Genomic DNA, 24,110 nt, shown 5'->3' on the forward strand with positions numbered 1-24,110 from the left:
ACTTTTCTCAGACTTAGTGAGACACAAGCTGAGAATGAACAAGGAAGCAAATAAATACATTGATTTCTCTTTATTGTTCCACCTTCCAGAAATTTGATTGAAGAGGCTTAAGTAACCTTTCTTGAGTTAGTCATTCAAGTTTTCCTATTCACAGTTATGTTTTTTATAAAATTCCATCTTTATGTAACTTATTTTGGACAAATATTCAGGTCGATTCGGTTTTGAAACCCTCACAGTTATGGAAAGATGATACAGCAATATGTACTGATGACTTTAAAGAAAGAACAGTCGAGGACTGTTTTTTCGTAGTCAAAAGGGAGGTAGGAGCTATTTCTTTACAGTTCTTCAATTTAGAAAATTGAAGATGAATGCAAATTACTAACAGTTTTAAAGGACTAAGGCATGCAAGTAAAGATCGAATAGCTATTTCTTCTATCAGGTTTATTTTGCAGTGTTTTAGTAACTTTTGAATTGGAAGACTATGTTCTTTGTCTACCTTGACAGGAAAGTACCATGGTGGTAGAGAGTTCAAGCCAAGGGAAATGCGTGTCGGGAATGACAGCAATGACAACTAGAACTGACAACATTATCTCAGATGATAGTAAAATACATGGGGTTGATATATGCTCCACTTCAGAACAGTCTGATGCTTTTAATGGCACGGATGCTTCAGATGGCAGTGCCATACTGCAAGGAGAATCATATGCAGATCTTAACATAATTTCAAATTCCATCATAACTCCTCCTTTAATAATGTTTGAGGTAAAGTTTTGCATGCACGTGCACAATCCTTTTTTAATCTTTTAGACGGGTTTCTGTTTCTCCTTACCTGCAACATCTCATATGGCAAGTCCTCTGTTATGTTTTGGCAGGTTAGCTCAAATACAGGACGCATACATTTGTATACTAGATCACAGTTCGATGGATATAGGCCAACCCCATTAGGAGAAAATTTTCTTCCTGAGGATCTAGAGATTTCTAAGGGAAATCCTCTTTCAGAGAAAGGTGCATTGCCCAATTGTCTCAAAGAAAGTGATGCAAATTACAAATGTGCAACCTCTTTTATTTATGAATGGAATGCCCTTCGACCAATAGATCGAAACTGTTTATTTGGAAGGCCTCTTCAGCTGCCTTTGGCGCTTGAATTGGAATGCATGGAGGCTTACATCCCTGGGGTATGTGTTCTCTTCTCCAACCCTTTGATGCTTTTGCTTCAAGATGACATGTATGTGGTTAGCACAGGGAGTACTAAAGTAACTGTCAATTTCCACCGGATATAATCAATAAACTCTTTTCTGTATGCATGTGTGTGTGTGTGTGTGTGTGTGTGTAATTGTCTGCAAACTCACTGCAGGGATCATGATGTATATTTGGCGTACACAGAGATTTTCTCTCGATGTAATCTTTCAGTTTACCAGTTTTCTGGGATAGCTATCTTGTAATATAAAGCATTCAAAGTTTTCACTAAAGAAAAAGTTTGTGTGTGTGTTTTGTCATTGCCGGGATTCTTGTGATTTCCTCTTTAGGCTCAACAACGACATACAGCTCATTCCCCTATAGCTACTTTTGGCAAGCTATTCTGCATCTTTTCTTTCATTGGGTCTGTTTTTGGGCACTGTGGACTCTATGGAAGGACCGTAATCATAGTCTTTGGTATTCCTGACCTGTCTCAGTATCATTTCTTCCGTGCTTCTCTACAACAATCATTCTTTGACTGCCTGCATGCACGGCATCTGGATTATCCTGCTTTTTTATACTATAATGAGATCTTTTGATGTTGTAACTACTTGTCCCCTCTTTTTGGGGGGACAATTTCATAGCTTCTTGTAAAATCATACATATGGATTTCACCCTTTCACCCAAAAAGAGAGACAAAGAAAGAAAAAAGAAAGATGTATTAACTTCCGCAGGAGGCCTCACGAGCCCATGGGACAAAGTGCACAGAAAAGCGAACTCATACAAGCCTCAATGGGCTGAAGCAAAGGGCGTGCTAGGGCCCTTGCTGAGCACTAATCTATGCTAGCAAAATCATAATCATAATCATAGTCAGTCAAGTACAAATGGAATCAAATCAATCTATCCAAGTACAAACTGAGACAAGTCAGTCTCAGGGCTGGGACTCAGAAACCGAAGCCCGGCACAGTGATGGCTCTTTAATCAGCTGTGAAGATATCCCGTATCTGCGTCTGTTGGGCTGTCTCGCGCTGCGGTGGTGGGAGACTAGGTCTCCTCGGTCTCTAAACTCTATGGGTTATGACCCCTTGTCTCTGTCATCTTTGGGCTATTGAGGAATGCTGTGATAGGCTGGACCTCAATAGAATGTGCTTTGGGCACTCTCTGTCTCGCGTGGGGTCTCTGTGTCCCTCGGTGGTATTGTGTCGGCTGCTAATCTGGGCTGCTCTCAAGTTGGCTAGCTCTTCCTCCTCACCTCCGCTGTGTCCTGGGCCTGACTCAAATGTATAGAAGTCTATGACGCGTCGTTCTGCCCGGTCCACCTCTATGTCCTATGGTCTGGCCATCCCCTATTGCAATCTAATCTATCACAGTAGTGTCTCCCTATATTGATGCATCTCCTAGTCGTGGAAATGGATCAGTCGTCGTGATAGAGGACTGAAGCCACTCTCCTCTAGGTAGAGACAGTGGATATTCCCATGGATCTCATAATAGGCTAGGCAATCACACACAACCGCCCCTAGCGTACATAGTGTGTATACCTGTTGTCTCTGGGTATACTTGCGGCGGCTCTCCCTGCCTCAATCCTCAACGGATTGGACGAAACCCACATTTGACCAATGGCAATTCTCAATGCATGGGAGACTCCTCTGTCCTCAAGATATTGGGATTTGATGATGAATCCCTCCTCCGATACTCTCAAGAAGTGGTTGATGTTGCGGTAGAACTGGGTCTTGGTGGGGAGCTCCTCCCCCCACCCCAAGTTCGAAGTATTAAGCTGGAGGAGTTCTAACCGTATCATACGGTTGATCTTTTCTCGTGGGATCGACTCAAGCGGCACATTCATGTTGTATAGGGGGGAAGCCTATCCATCTTGGCAAACCATGTAGATATGTGTGCATACTATGTGTCAGCCCCACTCTCTGCTAGCTGTTTGGATGAAATCTCAGAAGTTTCCAGTGAGGTAAGTCCCAAACTCTGTGGATGAAAGTCACTATCTGAAAGATGGCATCAACCTAGAGAGGTGTCATGGCGAAATCTGCCTGGACTATCTCATGGGGGACTAAGGGCTTACATTGAATCATCTTGGATCCATCATCACCTGTAGCCGCTCAAAACTCCTCCAATCTGTTCTCGAAAGATCATATCCCTAGAAGTGTGTTGCATACATGGTAGTCGGTCGTACCAGTGTGTCGAAAAGCCAGCCCGTTGTTGGATCTTGGAAGTATGCCTGGAAGCACTATCCCTGTATGAGCTGTGCCTGGGTTCCGTGGGTCATCGTGAAAATGGATCCTGTGAAGCCTGCTTCCAAATATGTGTAGGATTGCACTATCTTCACTAGCTCGCCGCGATAAGTGAAGCTAAGTTGGCGAAACATTGCTTGTGAGGTGTTGAAGACAATAACCTTGGTCTTCCCAAGGTTGATTGTCATCTCTCTCTTTGTAGAACACCTCTAAGGCCTCCATGTGTCTCTACAACCCCTCCGTCGAGGATGATATAAGAACTATATCATTAGCGTAGAATAATATCTTTATCAAGAGGTCGCCTAGTAATGATCCCTCGCTTTTTGGGCGTTCTATGAAGGAAGTGATCTCATCAATGTAAAGTCCAAAGAGAGTCGGTGAGAGGGAGTAGCCCTACTTTACCCCAATCGTGTTCTCAACCCAATCCGATAGACCACCTGGGGCACAGACTCACCTCTCACTGACTCATATAGGTTCATCACACCCCAGATCACGTCTATGGTATCTGCAGATCTTGTAGTCTCCTAATCATACGGGATCATGCGACAATGTCGAAGGCCTTCCAGAAATTCTACCAAACATGTGTAGACTTTTGGCACATGGAGCAGTCAGGAGTATTTACGGTTACACATTGGGACAAACCACCTTACCAATAGAAGCTGCAATTTTTGGTAGAAGAGAGGCTAAGCATTGGTAAAAATTGACTACTTCTACCCATACAGGATAGCGGTGTCAAATCAAAGCCTGATAATCCTTGGTAGGGGACAAAGGCAACACATGTGAACCATTTGTTGTCCATAAAAGAGAGGAGAGTGCTCCAACAAAATCCGTTTATGCTTTTAATCAGCCATGATCACCTCAAAAAAGCTCCTTGCTGCATAATGTACTTTTATGACATAGCAACCACCCAAGGTTCTAGTCAACCAGCTACCAACATCTGCAGTAGCAGGCATACGTCCTAGAAAGAAAATGATGATAGCATGCTTAGCATAATTTGTACAGGATCAAAGATATCATCCACCTGAACCATGATGCCCATCTTGGGAACCGACTCTTTCCAACTCTTTTGAGTGTCCTCAAAACCCTCATGCATCACTTCGTAAACAAGCTGAGCCTTTGGGGAGGCATGAAGAGGGTCATCCAGGCCCATCACCTGCTTTTGTTTTTTGTTCTGACCCGACCCTTCCTTCTAAAAGGTTTTTTTATATATCATTCACCGTCCTAGTGAATAGAAATGGAGGAGGGAACTCGTCAAAAGAGTAGGAAAAGAAAATGTTATAGACCATGTGGCTGGCCGTGTGAGTAATTCCAAAATTTGTATTAAAATGAAACTATGAAAATAAACTGCTGCTTGATAATGGACATCATGGAAAATTGCAAAAAAAACTGAGTACATCCTGAGACAAAACACCCTAATATTTACATTGAGAGCCAATGAGCCTCGCAAAAATCTAACAATGCAAAAAAACCAAAAACCCATGTATCAAATTACTGAGGGAGGTCATCAGTAGCCTTCTCCTCTACCTTCTCCTCTTCCGCCTTCGTAAGTAGCTCTATGACCTTTTGCTCACCCATTTGTTCTGCCCCAGTCATATGTAGCTCTGGATGGTTTGTTTCCTCCTCATCCTCAATCGTGTCCATCACGTTTCTCATATTTTCATACTTGGTTTTAAACCGGTGGTATCGCCGGTAGTAATGATCCTTTTGCCCTTGCAAGGTGGATTGGGAAGTCTGGAGGGTGGCCAACTATGTCCAAAGGTTTGTGAATTCTTCCTCCATGGATGAACGCTTCTTTTTTAATTCAGCCACTCTAGATTCTGATTTTTCCTCGGCAATCTCTAAGGAAGACAAAGACTTCTTTAACTGTGTGATCTCTTGCTGAAATCTGGTCACCTCTGTGACATGCTGGCTTTGCAAAGTTGCCACTGCTGCTGCATGTTGGCTGCGTGCTGTTGTCATTTCTACTTCCCATTCCTTCTTGTGACTGTGGAGGCGATCCTCAAGGGCAGCCCGCTGAATGTTCCAAGCGATGTCACGCTCGTGAATAGCTGAGTCCTTTTTCTGCCACCTTTCCTCCTGTTGTTGCCGAAGTGTCACCTATGTGGTGCGCAGCTGGACTGCTTGAGCTCTCGCAAATTCTAACTTCAAATGTTGCTGTTGGGAGAGGAGCTTATGAGCATAACCTGTGGAATTGAAGACCGCTGTCCCCAACTGCATGAAAGTGTCATGCATGATACGCTAAGCAAGATGTAAGGACCTCTTCATCCAGGCGTACCTATCGCTATAATTCATCCTATCAGCCAAATTAATCACGTCCCCCAATTCCTCGAACATGTCAGGGAGAGCTCCCTCTTCCTCCGTAGACAGGTTGCCTGTAGGTGCCAATTGATCTAAGTGCACAAAACATGTCGGGGCCCTCGAGGTCTTCCTGTTCTGTGCGAGGCATTCTTGCAAAGGAATGGTGAAGATTTGATTCAGATCCTCCTCTTCCCCACATACTAGTGAGCGTTTCCTGTGAAGAACAGATAGTATTTTGCTGTAATCTTCATTTTGTTTTTCCACAAGGGAAACATTTGAAAGTGGTGGGCCTGATGAAGCAGCTATGTAAGCTGTGAACATATCATTTTGATGAAGGGGTGGGCAATCCACAAACTTGGGTAAACTCCCTCCCTCAAATACCTCCTCTGATGTTGAAGTGGCTGATGGAGGATCTCTTGGGGGGGGGGGCTCCCACTCCAGGGTCTCTGCTCCTGTCTCTGCCCTATGGTGGTTGTGGTGGGGAGGCCGAAATGTGAAGTACACGTTGAGAAGACAGCCCCTGAGAAAGCTCGTGGGAGTCAAGGCCCAGAGTAAGATTCAGGCCCAACACATGGTCAGAGGAGACTGCCTGAACTGTGGTGATGATTGCATCGATGAAAGTGGTGGCGAGGGACGATGGAACAGCTGCAGTCCTTCGCAAAAACACACTTTTCGAGGAAGTCACTGGTACAACACACTGTCGTCATTAGTACAACAGGAGGTGTACCTGGTGCAACCAAACCCATTGAAACTCTGGAGGTCCCTAGAGAAGCCTAGACAAGTGTGACTGATGGAGATGCAAGTCCGGGCACTGGCACTGGCGAAGTCACTAATGGAGATACGAGACATGTCATTGATGGGGAACCTATAACAGAATATACTGAAGAAGCTCCGGGGCAGACTACATCAGGTTGCGCTCACCGAGGCGCCCTCCTTGTCGAAAGAGGAGAGGAGGCAGGAACTAGGGAAGTGACAGTGGGAGTAACAGTGGAAGAGATGGCAGAGGCGGTGACAGGAGGGGAGAGGGATGACGAAGGGAGGCGACCTATGACAATGGAGGGAGGGTTGGCCTGCTACTGGTGAAGTAAGAAGGTGAGGTGGGGCCCACAGGTACAGGTATATGTTGCCCGACGCTTGCGGACCGTGTTACGGAAGACAGAGTAGAAGAGTGAGGTGAAATCATAGGGAGTGACGGAGAGAATGGAGTCTAGGGCAGAATGGATCGCCTTGCTGATGAAGAAGTGTCCCTAGGCAAAGTAGAAGTGAGTGAACAAATACCTCGCTAAAAGGGCCCCTCTATTGTTTCCCTCGAGAGCCTTCTTGCACTCATGTCCCCAGTGATGAGGTTTACACGTCGACAAGAAGGGCAGGAATGTGAGAGAGTTAGTGTGAGGTGGCAAAAAGGGAAGTGTGGGAAGACAGAGATATGTGGATACGAGATTAGGAGCGAACATATGACGGGAATTTAAGAATCCAAATGTTCCTGTTTCAAAGTCATGAGATTGAATAAACGAAGTACACATTTAAACGTCCACCGGGGGAAGTGTGACAGCATCAAAGTCCGTGAGAGACATGCGGGCTATCTCTTCAGGTGACAAGATGCTAGATAGCTTGAGTGTGGGATTAAGGAAAGGTTTGAAAACCACCCGAATGATTGAGGAAGATGAAGCAGGGGGTGGAAGATCGCAAACTGTACTTTGTGGGGCCAAATCACTGCCACCAGATTGTGCCCACTTGGATGCCTTGGATGGTGTCTTGATAGTACCTGTGGGGGGAAGATAGTCAGAGCCGCCATGATCTGAATCAAAGGAACTCAAAAAAGGGGATAGCTCCTCATCTGATATGATAGTGATGTTGTTGGAGGGAGGTGAATCTGCAGTTGCTCGGGGGCATTTGGAAGCGCTCTGTGGCGTAGACCTGACACCCTGGTCATCTGCGGTGTGTTTGCCAGGTGATGCCATGGAGGGTGGGTGGTCTAGAGGTTTCCCCGAGGCATACTCTGAAAGAAGCTTCCTTAATCCTTTAAGGTAGCTACACTGAGAGGCATCATGACCATGGATCTCACAAAATGCACAAAAGGAGGTAGAAGTAGGTACCTTACGCTTGGAGGGGCACTCCCAATAACCATGGTTAGAACCCTTGCATTTTGTGCACCAAAGACCACTTCAAATCTGGGCCTCAAAGGATGAGTGGCCATCCACCTTTATTCTATCTTTCAGGCCTTCTTTGATTTCTTCTAACTCCTTTGATTTTAAGCCATGCGGATGATCCCTCCTCTCTTGGGAGTTGGGTAGTCATAGTCGTCGATGAGGCAAAACTTAGCTGTGACCATTCCATCTTGACAGCTTCTTTTAGGAAGTCTTGAAGTGAGGCATGTTCAGGGAGTTTATCAACCAGCCTTATAGCAATGGTAGGGGGTAATGCTTTCAAAAACCACCCCTTCATGACAGCATCATTAGGTGGCACAAACATCTTTACCGCCAAGACCCTCATCCTTGTGTACATCTCAGAGATGCTTTCTCTGTGCTTCATGGTGTCAATGGATAACTCTTGGACAATCATGTGTTCGAATTTTTTCAACTTGAAAGTGCGTAAGAATTCCTCCCTTAGGATAGAAGTTGTGGGGGTTAAAGAGGATGAGAGAGCATTTGGGAGAGAGAAGGCAGTGGGGAAGGAAGGAGGTGGTGGAAAAGGCAGCACCGGTGTGAATGGAAAGGGAGATGAAACCATCATGGCAGGTAAAGGCATGGCTGGAGCAAAAGTACCCCCAGTGGGATATATGTGGAAGAAAGATTAGCTACGAGCCCGGAGCTATGCATAACAGATGAGGTAGCAGGTTGTCCAGCAGAGGTCGAGGTGGGAGCAGATACCACTCCAGCAGAAGAGGTGGTTGATGAAGACATTGTTGCAAGAGGAGGAGAGGGGCTGGCTTGACCTTGATGAGTCCCTGAGGAGCCCTCGTCCTTCGTACCCTCTTCTTTCACTTGTTCTCCACTTTGTACTTCTTCTTCTCCAGAGTCCGGATCTGACCACCAAGGTTCGTGTTGATCCAAGTCAATGAGAGTGTCGATGAAGTTACTTGATCTGACTATTGCTCCAATGGGCTCACTTTGTGCTCGAGTTGAGGACTTTGCAAACTTATGTTGCACATAATGCTTCTTGTACCGAGTTTGGTCTGTCGGAAGTCTTTTCTACACTCTCCTTAAGTACCTTCTAGTTCTCTCACTAGCTCCTTCAAATGTTTCAAAACGACTTGGCATAAGACCTCTCTCTAGGATCCTAGATCACCACTTCACTTGTGCTACTCAACACCAGCAGTGTCCCACCGTGATCACCATAAACTGTCTGAGGGGAGGGGTTCCTATCCTTTTGGAGGTGTTACCAGAGGCCAAAGGCCGTTGGCGTGAGAAGCATGAGTATTGCAATGCTCTATTGCAATGGATCGCGCAAAGTGCACCGGTGGTGTGCGAGTGTCGTATGTTGTACTGCAGTGAACAACGACGTATGAGTGCACTATGCTAAATGACAATCACATGAGAACTCCACAACGTAAGCAGAAGAAGAAAAGCTTGTCATACACTAGTGAACAATCCCCATATCAGAAAGAGACAAGAAAAATTAGAAAGTGACCAAGATGGCCAAAGTACATATCACTGGACCAACGTCTACAGGTCACAAGTCACAAGTCACAAGAACACACAGGTCTATGCCCATAGTAGACAGAGGGTACACACAAGTATCTCCACACTCTCTTCTTGGCGAGCTCATAGCTCCAGCCTCTATCTCTCCTCACACTCTCCTTTCTCCAGCTCCAGTCCCCCCCTCCTCTCCACCTTCGCCTTCATCCTCATCCCCCGCCTTGGAGGGTCCCTTTCTTCGCTGAGAATCTCCTCCTTTCTTTCCATTGGTCATCCTCTTATCTCCTTAGCTGTTGAGGATAGCTGTTGGGCTGCTGGCTCTCTTGAAGGCTACGGCGACTTCCTGACTCGCCAGCCTCTTCTGGTCAGGATGGTGTAAATTCTCCATGTGCAGGTGAGCTGGATCACTGCACCACTGAACCACTGTGTAACTATAAATACTCCTGACTGCTCCATGTGCGCAGCTCTTCATGAGATTGCCTTGGGCATGATACTCCTGGTTGACCTGTGGTTGACATGTGTCGACGCATAGTTGCCTCAAATAGTACTCCTGGATGAACCCGTGTGATCAACTCCTCGTGTCGTGTGGCTAACCTGTGTTGACACATGGTCATGTGGTCAACACCTATCGTCAACGCCTGTCGACATGTGGTCAACGCTGTTTCTATTGTAACACAGGTTGATATTGCAAAAGCCTTTGATATAGTTCAATGGGAATTTATCTCGCAAACCATGCACGCTTTGGGGTTTGGAATAAAAATGTAGCAAGTTATCTACTGGCTGTATGAGGACAGCAAAGATGCCTGTGTTCTCTCTGGAGACATTTCTGAAGAAATGGACTCTTCTTTGTTCAATTCGTCAAGGATGTCCCGTTAGTGCTTTGTTGTATGCCATTGCTATGCATCCTATGTTCCAATATATAGACCATCTGGTGGATACAAGAATCCTTCATGGCTTTGAAATGGCAGAAAATCGCAGCATGGTTGCTGAAGCCTACACTGCTGATTCCTTTTTTACCCCAAATAATACTCAGAATGATCTTTCCACTTTGATGCAAGCTCTTTCGCTCTATGGTTTGGCAATTATTCTTCATGTGAATTTTCAAAAGTCTAAGCTGCTCCCTTTGCATTCTAAACACTGGCATGGTCTCTTATGGCCAGGGGAAATAATTCCACCCACTCAGATTGTTTGCCATCTAAGTTATCCTTTGGGTTGTGGGATCACCCGGTCGTTAGTAGATTGATTGGGTACTTGTCAAGCTCAGAAAAAAGATTGAATATTGGAAACTAGCAACCTAGCCATTGCTTGTTCGACTTCAAATAGTGCAGTCCATTCTAGTGGCCTATATTCAATTGTATTTGTCTCTGATCATGTTTAGTAAAGCAGATCTTGCTTCTTTCATGTCTGTAATCATGGAAATATTTTGGTGATCTAAGCATGGTCAGGAAAGTCTAAGACTGCTTTTCGTGCATCGACTATGTTCACCAAAAATGCATGGAGGGCTTAATATCATTGATATCCAGGTGCACATCCTTGCTCACAAAGGGAAAATGCTGCTGCAATTTATGCAAGGTGATCAACCTTGGGCTGTTATGATTCGATCTCTGTTACAACGTATCAATACTTCTACCTTTGGTCACTGCTGACAACCCATTCAATGGGACTTCTTACTTGGTTGCTTTGATGGTACAATGCATAGTTGTCCCTTGGTCTCTAGCTTCCTAGACGTTCCTATTTTATTACTTTCAAAGGAATTACTTCTCTTGCGGATGTCATTCATGATGGTGGAACAATTTTACCTTTTTCTCTTGCAGCCACACGGTATGGCTTGGGATCTCATTATCGTTATCTGTGGCAAAAAATTACTTGTATGCTTTCATCTTTTGTTCCAATTCCTCCTTTGGAACTTCAGGATAGGCTGGAGGATTGGATTTTGACTTCCCGCGAGTCCTCCTTTCGTCCTTTGAGGCTATCTCAGATTACAGTGCCTGCATTATATAATATCCTTTTGCCTCAGCCTTGGGTTTCAGATAAAGTTAATTCTATTTGGCAAATGCATCAGCCACCTAAGTGGTGGAGAAAGAGACTAAAGCAACTTTAGGCATATAAAGTTCCTCTTCAGCATCGGGTCTTTTTTTGGAAAATTCTTCTGGGGGGTTTTCCATTTGGCCAACTACTAGCACGTAGACACATTGCTCCTGTTGTATGTCGCATATGTTTGGCTTCTCGAGAGACTGTGCCTCACTTGTTCTGCTTTTGCTTGTCCTCCCGTGAGTTCCTGGATTTTCTTTAACAGCAGTTGAGAACGAGATTCCTGACTCCTGCTTTTGGGAAATTCTTTTGGCTTTTTGGTTTTGATCATTTCTTTGTTTGGATTTGTTATTGGGCACTTTGTACTTTGTGGATAAATAGGAATTGTAAAGTCTTTGGAGATCCAACATTTTCTTTATTTGCTTTCTTCAAGCGTTCTCTGCAACAATCTTTTTTTGACTCGTTGCAGACTCGCTACATCGATCATGATGTATATTTAGCATATACAAAGATTTTCAGCTAATGTAATTTCTAGCTCCTCGCTTTGAGGTGGATTTTCTTGTAATATAAACAATCATGGCTTTCACTATATAAAAAAAAGTGTGTGTGTGTGCGACATGAAACGCTCACGGAACCTGCAAATCCTTGAGAAACATAGCAACGCTCTTCGAAAATACGCACAAACTCTCAAAACTCACAAACGGAAGAGACAGAACAAGCGTGATGGGTACAATCTCCCCCCATAGGAGTGGTGCTCTCCTTCCACCTCCTATGTATTTATGTTATATTCCCCCAAAAAGCTTCCCAGCAAGAAGCATACGAAAAGCCCCTGTGCTTTCCTCCATACACCCTTTTACAAAAAGCCTATCCACCTTCTAGAATAGCTGGCTTTTTCTAAAAAATAAAGCTTTTTCTAACTTTAGTTTATACACTTACCCAAGCCACTAATATTCCAAAATTCAAATATGTACATAAGCTTTTGTAATATAATTAGGCATAAGCCTTATTCATCCCCGCATCACTGGAGTTGCGCCTACGCGCCCAAAATATGGTGGATCATGCTTACCAGATGCCATCGCCCGATCAATTACTCTTCTCCTAGATTCACATGATCAATAGTAATGAAATATTTCAAGCATAAGATAACCTTGGAATTAATCACCACAATCAATCAACCTTTCAGTATTATTGCAAGGCGAAATCAGTAAATCACAGATGAATGGTGCACACATGCGACACGTACCATCCCATGGTGCACCTAATGCTACACATGAATAAAATTGTACGGATGGTGCACACATGCTACACATACTGTCATCGCGTAAGTGGTGCACACAATGCTACACACTCATATAGCCGCAGCCGTATATCCAACCATGTAGGAGCACACATGCATCACTACGGAACAGCGAGTACACATGCATCAGCTGCACGACAAAAATGATGGATCTCACTAAACTAAATACTGAAGGATTAAATTAATGGGATAATTTCAATTCTCGTAACAGTATGTGTGTGTGTGTATGTGTGAGAGGTGTGTGTGTGTTGTGTTGAGGATGTGGTAGATGGAAATCCCCCGGATGGGATGGTTTAACAGTCGAGTTTTTTCTAGCATACTGGCCTATTTTGAAGCATTCATTGCTATATATGGTGAATGCTGCGTGGTAAAATCAGAAAATGCCGGACATATGGAAGAGAGGTCTTGTTAAACTCCTTCCTAAAAAACAAATTTGTGAGTCTTTGGCAGAGTGGAGACCTATCACTCTTATGCCCGTAATTTACAAAGTCACTACCAAAATGATTGTTGATCAGCTAAAGGGGTTTTTACATGATGGGTTGCATCCTATGCAATATGGCTTTGTCCCGCGTAGGCATATCTACTATCATCCACGAGCTGTGCTTTGCGCTTGGCCACCCAAAATTTGCATGCGCTGCTCAATCAGAGCCCGTGCCAACAAATCAAATGATGACTGAGTGCTCCTCCGTTTGCTAGCCTCCACAATCTTGTTTCCACGATCTCGTAGATCGCATATGCATAACTTATTCTCAGTCTCTCGGAAGTCTTCATGAGATCCACCTTCAACTTATAGTTGTGCGCATTCAAGGTAATGTCGAACTGTTTGCCTTTCTAGGCTTGTTTCAACGACCTTCCTCCGGCTTCTCTTGTACATAAAACAGGCCGAACCTGTTCGTCAATTTTGCATGGACCTCTCACTATCAAGCGATAGACCACATGCATGTATGAGGGACTGCAGCTGCTTGTCGTGCGTCTACTGCGAGCCTTCACGCGATCATACTATCTCGTGGCTTCTCCCCTGCTCACGAAGCACACACCAAATCCAGAAGCTCCCCACACCGGCCACAGTTGACTTCTCCAGCAGCCCTTCCCTCCTGTGAACTCCCTCTACTTCAGAGATCCTCCTAGCCCCTATCTTTTGCTCCCCACACTCGCCTCCTTTGCGAGAAGCTCTCTGCTCTCTCTTTGCATCGTTCTTCCAACCCAGCTCGCGCACTCGTCCTCCCTCCCTCTCAGCGTATCGCGATCCTCATCTACTCCTTCTCCCACACAAACCTCTCCCACCGAGCTTCCATTCCATCCCCTTCTCCCCCTCTCCCTGGTCCTTTAGCTTCCTCCAACCTCACCTCTTCCACCACGAGCTCCCCTCCTTCCTCAGTCCCCCCGATCCTTCCCTCTTTGCTCATGGAGCTTCCATCCTCTATATCCCTGCAGCTTCTCCCTCCTTCTAGAGCTCATGAGGGCCCCCCCCTTCCTCCAGAGCTTCCCCCGGCCACTTCCTAGCCTCACCTCGTCGCGAAAATCCTCCACCCAAGCAGCCGTCTCCTCCAGGACTCTCCAGTAGCCCTTCTTCACGTGATGATCCTCCGTGTTCGTACACCATAGCGACGCGCGCTTCCTTCCTCTTCATTCTCCAGCCACCTTCACGTAGCATGCCAGCTCGTTGTCTAGAAAACTCCTCTTCTCGTCCTGACGTAGCCACATTGCATGCATACCTTTCTTGATTATAGCCACGTCATCCCATGCCTCTCAAAGGTTTTCTTAAACCTTAGGTCCATTAATCCAAACCTCAGGCTTTAAGCACATCCTTGTTCACAACGTTCAAGCAAAACCTTGGGTGCTTGATTGCCGCATATGACCACACATTCATGAAGCCCACAACCCATGATATAATTGCTCACAAGACTTACAAATCAGAAAGCACTCATGGCAAGATAAACATAGCTCAGGACAACAATGAAAGGCGTATGTCATCCCACAACAAAACACCATCATACTTTGGATACCCATGCTCTGGAGATCTAGTACAACCACACTGCTTTTCATCATCTCCCAAAAGTCCCTATAGAAGTATCTACCATTGCAAGAAAATATCTACATAAGTGTAGAATCTTTTATGAGAGTGTCCATAGCTCATTTCCACCACCAACTAGCTATGTACATAGCTATGCACCTGCCCATTAGCATGCAACAAGTGAAAAACATTTTTACATTTTTATCCACACACCGTCAGGTCTCTCTCTCTTTGCAAAATACCTCTAGGGCCTTTGTGGGACAGTGTCAAAATCCTTCTGAAAGTCTACAAAGCCTTTTGGTGTCTAGATCTTGCCTCCTCAATGAGAGCCCTCAGAGTGAAGATGTGATCTAGCGTAGAATGTTGTCTCTAGAACCCTGCCTATCCTAGTGCCCGCTACCCCCAAGCTTGTGTATGACTGCTAAGCTCCCTCTCAAAGAGAGAGAGAGAGAGAGAGAGAGAGAGAGAGAGAGGGATTATTAAAAGTCTTCAAAAGATTGAAGGTGTATGAGACTAAAAGAACCTAATACGATGAGCTGAAAGGGTAGATCCTCTAAGAGGGCATCAACACCCTAGATGAATGCAACATCGAAATACCAATACATAAGAATAAATCTTTGAACCCATGGAGAGGATGGAAGCCGTTATGTGGCAGCACTGTGATGAGGGACGGGGCTTAGAGAGAGAGAGAGAGAGAGAGATAGAGAGAGAGAGAGAGAGAGAGAGAGAGAGAGAGAGAGGGAAATCAGAGTTCACACCAAATAAAAACATACATGCGGTTGAATCCTTGATGTCTGTTTTGGATAACTAGAAAAGTCTCCTCATATGATAATGAGCAATCAATCCCCATGCAACCAGACATCTTATCCATGGATGTCATTAAGTGGTTTGACTGAAGCTGTGGGCTGTGAGAGAGAGAGAGAGAGAGAGAGAGAAAGAAAGAAAGAAAGAAATTTTATTAAAGGTCCACGGAAGGCCATACATGGCCTATGGGACACAAAATCATCCGAAAGGAAAATACATCATCAACGATGCGCCAACTAGGTGGCCTCATCGTAATACAGCTAAGATGCCAAAAATGGCTACAAAAATCCTAGATACAAAATGAAATGAAATAGAGTACCAAAAATGCCTAGATACAAAATGTAAAATATGAAATATGAGGAACATCGTCTTCCCTAAGGGGTCTGTGATCCAAAGAAATGATGGAAGTCATGGCCATCGACCATTGCCATGAGTGTGAAGATCTGGGCAAGGGCCAAGTGGGCTCCATGGAGAGAGAGAGAGAGAGAGAGAGAGAGAGAGAGAGAATTATATTAACGTCTGTAGAAGGAGACAAAGTACACACCAAAAAAGTTACAATTCGGGGAGCACCGAAGGCAGCTCATCCCATGATTATTTAGATGCATACCTCAAATATAGATTTGAAATCTCAAATCAATGCTTGCCCATCCCTTTTACCTTCCTTACTTGCTTCTTTCACTTTATTGATTTTGATGTGTCTTTGTTTGAGGTGTGTCAGAGTGAGTTCCTCACATATCCAAATCCTTGTGGCCCTTCAGTTTGTGTGTCTATCTAATATTATTTATTCTTGCTGCCCTATCATTGAACCAAACCTGCACTTGTGTTCCCTTTTGAGTAATAATACCTATGGCATTTTCATCCACACACACACATAGAGAGAGAGAGAGAGAAAGAGAGAGAGAGAGAGAGAGAGATTGTGAATGTTTGCCACCTTTCAGGGATTGATGAAGGGGGGCTCAAAGAGGCGTACCACACCTAGGAATGAACTAACCTCTGCTTTTCCTGAGGGTGCAACTTGGAGAAAAGTAAATCTGCTCAGATGTTCTTTCTTGAGAGAGACACACATAACACAGGCTTGGAACTGTACTGAAGAGCCTCTTTGTAAGCTTTGCTATAGTCCGTGCTTGTAAGGCTCCACCCCACTCTGTGGTATAAGCTCATATAGCTGATGATATATTGTATATTCAGAAATGAGCTGTAGCTTTAAAAAGGCTCTCTCTGCTCTCTGCTGCAGGTCTTCTAATGCAACAGTTCCTGAGTATTTCGAGGATTTATTCTGCAAAAAGGAATGCTACCAGGAATTTCGACTCAGAACTAGCCAGGCATACCTACGGCATGTATGAGAAAGAATAGATTTTGTTTTCAAAGTTTTCTGCCAAAAAGCTTATCAGTGAGGGAGAGCAAATATGGTCAAATTCTGGAACTGCTTATAATGCTTCTCACCAGCTATCACTCTTCTTTGTAGGAGCTCTTTATTTTGGAGAAAGGTGTTTGTACCGCATGTAAACTAGATTGCCATGGCCTCATAGAGAAAATCCGTCCTTTGCCTCTGGAACAACGGAGAAACTACATACTGCAAAAGGCTCCACAATTTATGGAATACAAGCGCTTGTAACTAACACGACCCTCATCTTGGATTTATGGGCTTTTTGGTTAGGGTGATTGTGCTTAAAGATGACATAGAAACTCATGAGAGATATGTGATACAAAGATGTGGATATTTTTTGGATGTTATTTACAGACTAGAGAGGCTGGTATCTGATGCAAAGGAGGGGAATGCTTGGCATGCGGATCATATTGTAGCTGTCTTTCAGGGAGGAGGTAAGTAACAGCACCGTTAGAAGCTCTATTCCCAGAATGCAACGTGCATATTTCAAACTATTAATTATTTCTTCTGCATATGAAGTCGTGCTTAAATTGGGCAGGATTTTTTTTACAAGCAGCGGGTATATAGTAGTTTCTAGGTTATTTAAAGCTCTTACTAACGTTTTATGCTTCTATGGTAGGTGAATGTAATTTACAGAACATGAGGACACTTTGTGTGGTATGCCATGCCAAAGTTACCGCTGAGCAAAATAAAAAAAGACGCCTCTCGTTTGCCAAAGCTAAGCAGGGTTTTCAGAGTACCATTGAGAAATTTATCGAAAAGTGGTGTGAGAAGCGTTTAAACTCACTCATGCCTCAGGTGAGTCAATCATTTGCTAGGAAAATACCACCTCTCTCTCTCTCTCTCTCTCTCTCTCTCTCTCTCTCTCTCTATCAAGGTATGGTTGAAACAGAAGAACACATGGTAATGATATGCCCTCACTATGCACACATTAGGGAAGAGTTCAATCACCTCCTTGAGGGACATAACAAACTGGCTGATTTGCTGCATAAAGGGTCACCTTCAGCTTTAGGAACATTTGTGTATAAGCTCTTCAAGCATAGGAATCCACCTGAATCCTAGAAGGTGGTTTCTCTTTCCACCCTCCCATCTTCGGGAGGAGCTTTCATGTACTTGTGATATTGTATTGCCCAGGTCCCATAGGCCGGTTTTGGTCTTCAGAGGACGATAATATATTCTTCTTCTTCTTCTTCTCTCTCTCTCTCTCGTCTCCCCCTCCCCCCCCCCGTCTCCCCCTCTCCCGCTCCCTCACCCGCTCAGCCCCCTCTCCCCGCTTCAGCCTCCCCTCCCTCCCCCGCTCAGCCCCCCCTCTCCCCCTCCCTCACCCGCTCAGCCTCCCCCCTCGGTCCCCCGCTCAGCCCCCCCCGTCTCCTCCGCCACCGCTCAGCCCCCTCTCCCCGCTTCAGTCGTCCCCCTCCCTCACCCGTCTCCTCCGCCACCGCTCAGCCCCCTCTCCCCGCTTCAGTCGTCCCCCTCCCTCACCCGCTCGCCTCCCCCTCCCCCTCCCCCTCAGCCTCCGCCTCAGCCCGCGCCTCAGCCCGCCCCTCACCCGCTCAGCACCTCCCCCTCAGGCCCGCAAGCCAACACTCCCTCCCTGCGCAGGCCAACAGCTCCCTCGCAAGCCAACAGCTCCCTCCCTGCGCAAGCCTCTGTTGGAAGGAAGGGGGTTTAAGGAAAGTCTTAAACTCCCCCCCCGTGTGAATAGACTTACAGCAAGTGTCCTTATGCAGGAAACAGAACAGAGTTAAAAAGGGGCAGTTTTGAGGGGAAAAAGAGGCAGTTTTGAGAGCAGAGAATTCAGCAGCTCCACCATGGCCCTCAGAGGCAGTTTTGAGCAGAGAATTCAGCACTTCCAGGAGTAAGGAGATGCCACAAACAAGGAGCTCCACCATGGCCCTCCAAGGAGCAAAAGTAGAGAAAGATAAAAGCATAGGCAGCAGTACAAGAGCCGAAGAGGCAAGTTCTTCTTTACCCTTAACATCTCCTTCCCCACCACCTCCAACGACCTCCCTTGCCTCCACCCCAACCCTTTCCTACCCATCTACTTTACTCAATCCTCCTGTGGCTCCGACCCCATCTCCTTTACTTCCATCTCCCCCATCACTTCCGGTTACCTCCCTTGCCTCAATCCCAACCCTTTCCTACCCACCTCCTCTACTCAATCCTCCTCCTCTCCCTCCTTCAGTTTCACCTCCTCCTCTTGCTCCCGTTCATTCCTCCCTAGCCCTTTCCCTTGCTTATTCTTCCCCTCTCCTAGTCCCTACCCATCCTCTTCCTCCCCTCCCCTAGTCCCTACCCATCCTCTTCCTTCCTCTTCCTCCCCTTCCCTATTCCCTACCCAGCCTCCTCCCTCCTCTTCTTCCCCTCCCCTAGTCCCTACCCAGCTTCTTCCCACCTCTCCCCACCGACCCTCCCTTTCAGCCCCTTCCTCCCCTAGTGTAGGCTCTTCTTCGGTCCCTGACTCCCTACTTCCTTCTACCGGATCTCTCTCTTCAGGACCTCCATTTTCTGCACCCCTCCTTTACTCACCTTCTTACCCTCTTACCCCCTCATCCTTGTACCCCCTCTCCCCTTCACCCTCCACAGCGGAAGCAGTCCTGGCAGATAATCTGCGATTGAGAGATTTAGTTATGCAGTGCATGGAGACTTGCAGACTTCAGGGCGCTGCGATTCAGTCTCTCACAGCACAGATACACACACTGACTGATCAGCTATCGACAGTTGAGAGTCATAGATCTGATCAGGACTCCCATATTCGCCAGCTTCATACCAGAGATATTGATCGGGATATCCAGTTACGGACACATGCTGAGCGCATAGTGCAGCTGGAGGCACGCATTCAGGAGCATGTTGTGGCATGCGATGATCGCCTCCAGCAGCTGCATGTAGCTCCTCCAGCTAGTGCAGCAGTTGAGGAGAGGTTGGCCACACTGCAGACAGAGGTACAGAAGACCTCAGAGTGGGTGGACGTTGTGCGTAGAGCCCCACAGGCCCAGCAGACCACAGTCTCTGAGACTATTGCCGAGAGTCAGCGGCGAGCTCAGAAGGCCCTCAACATCCGCATCCGCGGAGTTGAGCGATCAGATACGAGATCAGCCATGGATCAGGCGATAGATTTCATATCTGGGACACTCGGAGTTCAGGATCATGGCATAGTAGCTGCATATCAAGTGGGCCGGGATCCCAGCACGGCACCAGCCACTTATCATCAGATTCAGAGATGCTGAGGCCCGTCTCGCAGTATTACGAAGGAGATCCAAATTGAGGGACCATCCACAGATTCACATGGATGAGGACCTTACAGCTCTTCAGTGGGAGGAGCATAGACGTCTCATTGCACAGAGGGATGTTGCCCGTCGTGAGGGCAAGTGGGCCGTGATCAGAGAGGGCAGACTTTTGATAGGAGCTATGCGATCTAGACCGGCTGGAGCCCACAATTGACGACACGAGGCCTATGGGACACGTAGTCTGCCAGATAGCTTGAGTTTCGCAGTTTGGAACTGTAATGGTTCCCTCACAGCTCAGCCTGGCAACTTACGAGAGGCCTTTTTTGATCAGGACATCGTCTTCTTTACAGAGACCCATGAGAGCCCAGAGAGAGGCTTGCCGCAGGTGACAGGGTATGCCTGGGAGTCTGTCTTTCGACAGCAGAGACTAGACGATCAGGAGGAGTCAGAGGATCTGGCGGTGTGGCAGTTCTTTATAGAGAGCATCTCAGATCGATACTCACAGTCATGAGGAGAGACCATCGGGCCAGATATCTTTGGGTACGGATCAGGAGACCCCCCCTGAGAGACTTGTTTATTGCAGTATGCTACTTTCCCCCGAGACAGTCTCGTTATGCCTCAGATGGACCAGGACAGTCACCTTTTGAGGATTTGTCAGCCGATGTATTGGAGTACTCACGCCGCGGAGAGGTCATCCTTTTAGGAGACTTCAACGCGAGGACATCAGACAGACAGGCAGAGATTTTGGACTTTGCTGAGGATCCAGTCTTAGTTCCAACTGCCCCAGATGAGAGTTTTCCACGCTTATCTTCAGATAGAGGGGTAGAGGTGACAGATCAGGGACATCGCCTATTGGAGCTTCTCTCATCGCACGGCATGGTCATTTATAATGGACTTCGACAGTGGCCGCATTCATCCACAGCCACATGTTTTCCCTTCGCGGGTGGTGGTACGAGCGTCATTGATTACGTCTTGGGTCCCCCGACTTTAATCCCTTTTGTACATAACCTCACAGTCGACCCTTTTATGCCTTCAGCCGATCATGCACGTCTGCACTTTATTCTTACCCAGATTCCTCATGCCCCCCCTTCTAGACATCATGAGCGTCAGCCATACTATGAGGTTCATTTTGACCACCAGTTTGATGATATTTATAGCCAGCACCTGAGTGGTCTTCTCCGTCCGCACCTTCTCGATGCCCTACCCTCCACACAGGATCAGTGGGACCTTGTACATACCTCCATCATCTCGGCAGCCCACAAGTCCTTCCCCGTCACTTGCCACACATCCAGTCCTCCACCAGTCGGTCTTGTGTCTTGTAATGGATGGTATGATGAGGAGTGTAAAGAACTCCGCAGGAAGCTTCGCCTTGAGACATAGGAGAAGTCTCCCCTCCTCATTGAGACCAAGAAGAGTTACAAGCGTTTGGTGCGACGCAAAAAGTGCCAATTTCTAGCCCGGAATGAGGAGGAGCTGAGAAATTTACTTTTCAGCTGTGATTCCAAGGAATTCTGGAAGAAATTCCTTTGCTTGAAATCTCAAACTCCTCTTACAGACCCGCAGGTTTGGCTTGCCTATACTTCCACTTTATATGATATTCCAGACCAGCCACAGATCGACTTATCCCATGTGCCTAGACCCACCTCCTCTGCCTTATTCTCATCCAATAGTGTCCGAGCAGCAGCTCATCGTTTGAAGACTGGGAGAGCTAAGGACCATGATGGATTGCAAGCGGAGTATGTAATCCATGGGATTGATGCCTTAGCTACAATCCTCTCCCGTCTTTTTAACGAGTCCATTTGTACAGGTCTTCCACCTAGTTGGCTAGAAAATACCATAGTACCCATACACAAGTCGGGGGATCCTTTGGAGGCGTCGAACTACAGGACCATTATGATTGGCCATGTCATGGCCAAGATTTATGCGACCATTCTAGAAGGACATATAAATGACCATGCCGAGGCGACAGGCATGAGAGCTAGAGGGCAGGCAGGATTTCGTGCAGAGCACTCGACTCTAGATCATATCTTCACACTCAGGGCTTTGATTGAGGAGGCGAAGTCACGTAAGCAACGGCTCTATTGTTGCTTCGTGGACTTCAGAAAGGCACCATTTGACACTGTGCCGCGTTTCAGACTCTTCCAGCGACTTCGTGACTTGGGATTCAATGGGGAGATTCAATGGACGATCATGGCCTTGTATGAGAGAGTCACAGATAGAGTCAGGACACGGGCGGGGCTGTCGGCGGAAGTACGCAGAGTACGATAGGGGTGAAGCAGGGGTGTCCTTTGTCTCCGACACTCTTTGGTCTCTATATCGATGAGTTAGAGATGTACATACAGACGATGGGTGGTACAGGTTCTTTACTGGCAGGATCCACGATACCGATTCTCCTCTATGCAGATGACGTGGTTCTTATTTCTTCCTCCCAGCAGGGTTTACAGGCACATCTCCATGCACTCCACAGCTTTTGTCAGGACAGAGGGTTGTCTGTAAACCTTGGGAAGACCAAAGTCATGGTCTTCAACACGTCATACCAGGTTTATAGGAGAGGCGAGTTCTCTTTCACATTTGATGGGCAGGAGGTGGAGCTAGTTAGGGAGTATACATATTTGGGTGCCACATTTAGAGGTCCAGTCTTCACCATGACGCATGCAGCACGAGATAGGATCAGTAGAGGGTATGCCGCCTTGGCTCTTCTCGAGAGGCAGTGTGCACAGTCACATTTTCAGCATCCCGACACGAAGTCCTTACTTTTCGATACGCTAGTGAGACCTGCAGTCATGTATGCTAGCCCCTTTTGGGCAGGAGATCTCAGGGTTGCAGATTGGAGACGAGTAGAGAGGTTACAGATCATCATGTTCTCTAGATTGATCAGAGCGAAGCCCACGGTACCGCATCAGATTTTACCGCATCAGATTACGTTCGCAGAGTTCGGAGCTACACCCCTAGCGCTAGATGCAGCATTTCAGTCAGTTACATACTTGCATAGGATCAGGGCGCTCGGAGACTCAGCAGCAGGCAGAGCACGATTACCGTGGCTAGCACTGACATCCTCGCAGATGTTAGCGGAGAGAGGTCATACTTTTTGTTGGTACCACACACTCTCCACATGGCTCACCTCGCTGGGCTTGGATATGGATAGGCTGCCACCATTTCGATACAGCATAGATGCCCCTCGCCTCCCTCTCACTCGACATGAGCTCAGCCAGGTTATCAGGGCAGATTTGTTGCACCTACACACGTTTCGCACTTGGGTTCATCCCACGGAGCTTCATACGAAGATGGCCACATATCGTGACCATTTTCTCAGGATTTCAGAGGATGGCTTCATCATATCCCCAGGATATATCGGCGTTCATATGTCGCACTCACTCAGGATTGCCTTGGGCCAGGCTCAGGGTATCTTCCCACAGATTAGACGTTGAGGCCGGCAGGATGCGTCGTACAGCTACCGGACATAGACCCAGGCGAGAGACTAGGATATGCCCTTGTTGCACTATGGGGGAGGTGGAGACTGAGGAGCACTTTGTTTGCAGATGCCCTTTATATTATGAGATCCGTGGCAGATTTCACTGTTTATTTGGGCACGGATTTGGACCTCTCTCTCGGATTATGGAGTATGAGGATCAGTATTGCTTAGCGTTGTTCATCAGGGAGATCACCAGATATAGAGAGAGATTCCTCAGAGAGCACCGTCGCATCCCTGCCAGAGACCTGGTTATTCATGAGGAGCAGGACGAGGCGCAGGACCATGAGCACAGAGATAGCCCATCTTGCCAGAGAGCACCGATGGTTCCACCCCGAGGATGTACATATGACATGATCCGGCAGCACCGCAGGATGATCTTACACAGAGGCCGTACCCGTCGCTTTATTTCTCGACGACGGAGGATGATGGCAGATTTTCGGAGGAGATTGCTCCATGGAGACTTGGCACCGCCAGCAGCCCATTTGACACTTGCCCAGATCTTCACACTCATGGCGGGAGGCATGGT

The 24,110-nt window shown here is 46.6% G+C and overlaps 1 protein-coding gene across 1 annotated transcript in view; it reads left to right on the forward strand.

The window, feature by feature from the left end:
• Window positions 1-24,110, forward strand: part of LOC147895276 (SNF2 domain-containing protein / helicase domain-containing protein / HNH endonuclease domain-containing protein) — a 188,461-nt gene that overhangs the window by 118,615 nt on the left and 45,736 nt on the right. Inside the window, exons 15-22 of the mRNA XM_087383441.1 lie at window positions 210-320; window positions 505-762; window positions 873-1,175; window positions 16,437-16,624; window positions 16,733-16,835; window positions 16,964-17,109; window positions 17,240-17,319; window positions 17,505-17,683. Coding sequence (XP_087239567.1) covers window positions 210-320; window positions 505-762; window positions 873-1,175; window positions 16,437-16,624; window positions 16,733-16,835; window positions 16,964-17,109; window positions 17,240-17,319; window positions 17,505-17,683 — 1,368 coding nt within the window. The remainder of the gene's footprint in view (window positions 1-209; window positions 321-504; window positions 763-872; window positions 1,176-16,436; window positions 16,625-16,732; window positions 16,836-16,963; window positions 17,110-17,239; window positions 17,320-17,504; window positions 17,684-24,110) is intronic.

Source organism: Dipteris shenzhenensis, chromosome 13, assembly GCF_047967505.1.
Source record: "Dipteris shenzhenensis isolate YYH24624 ecotype China chromosome 13, Dip_SZ_1.0, whole genome shotgun sequence".
Classification (NCBI taxonomy): domain Eukaryota; kingdom Viridiplantae; phylum Streptophyta; class Polypodiopsida; order Gleicheniales; family Dipteridaceae; genus Dipteris; species Dipteris shenzhenensis.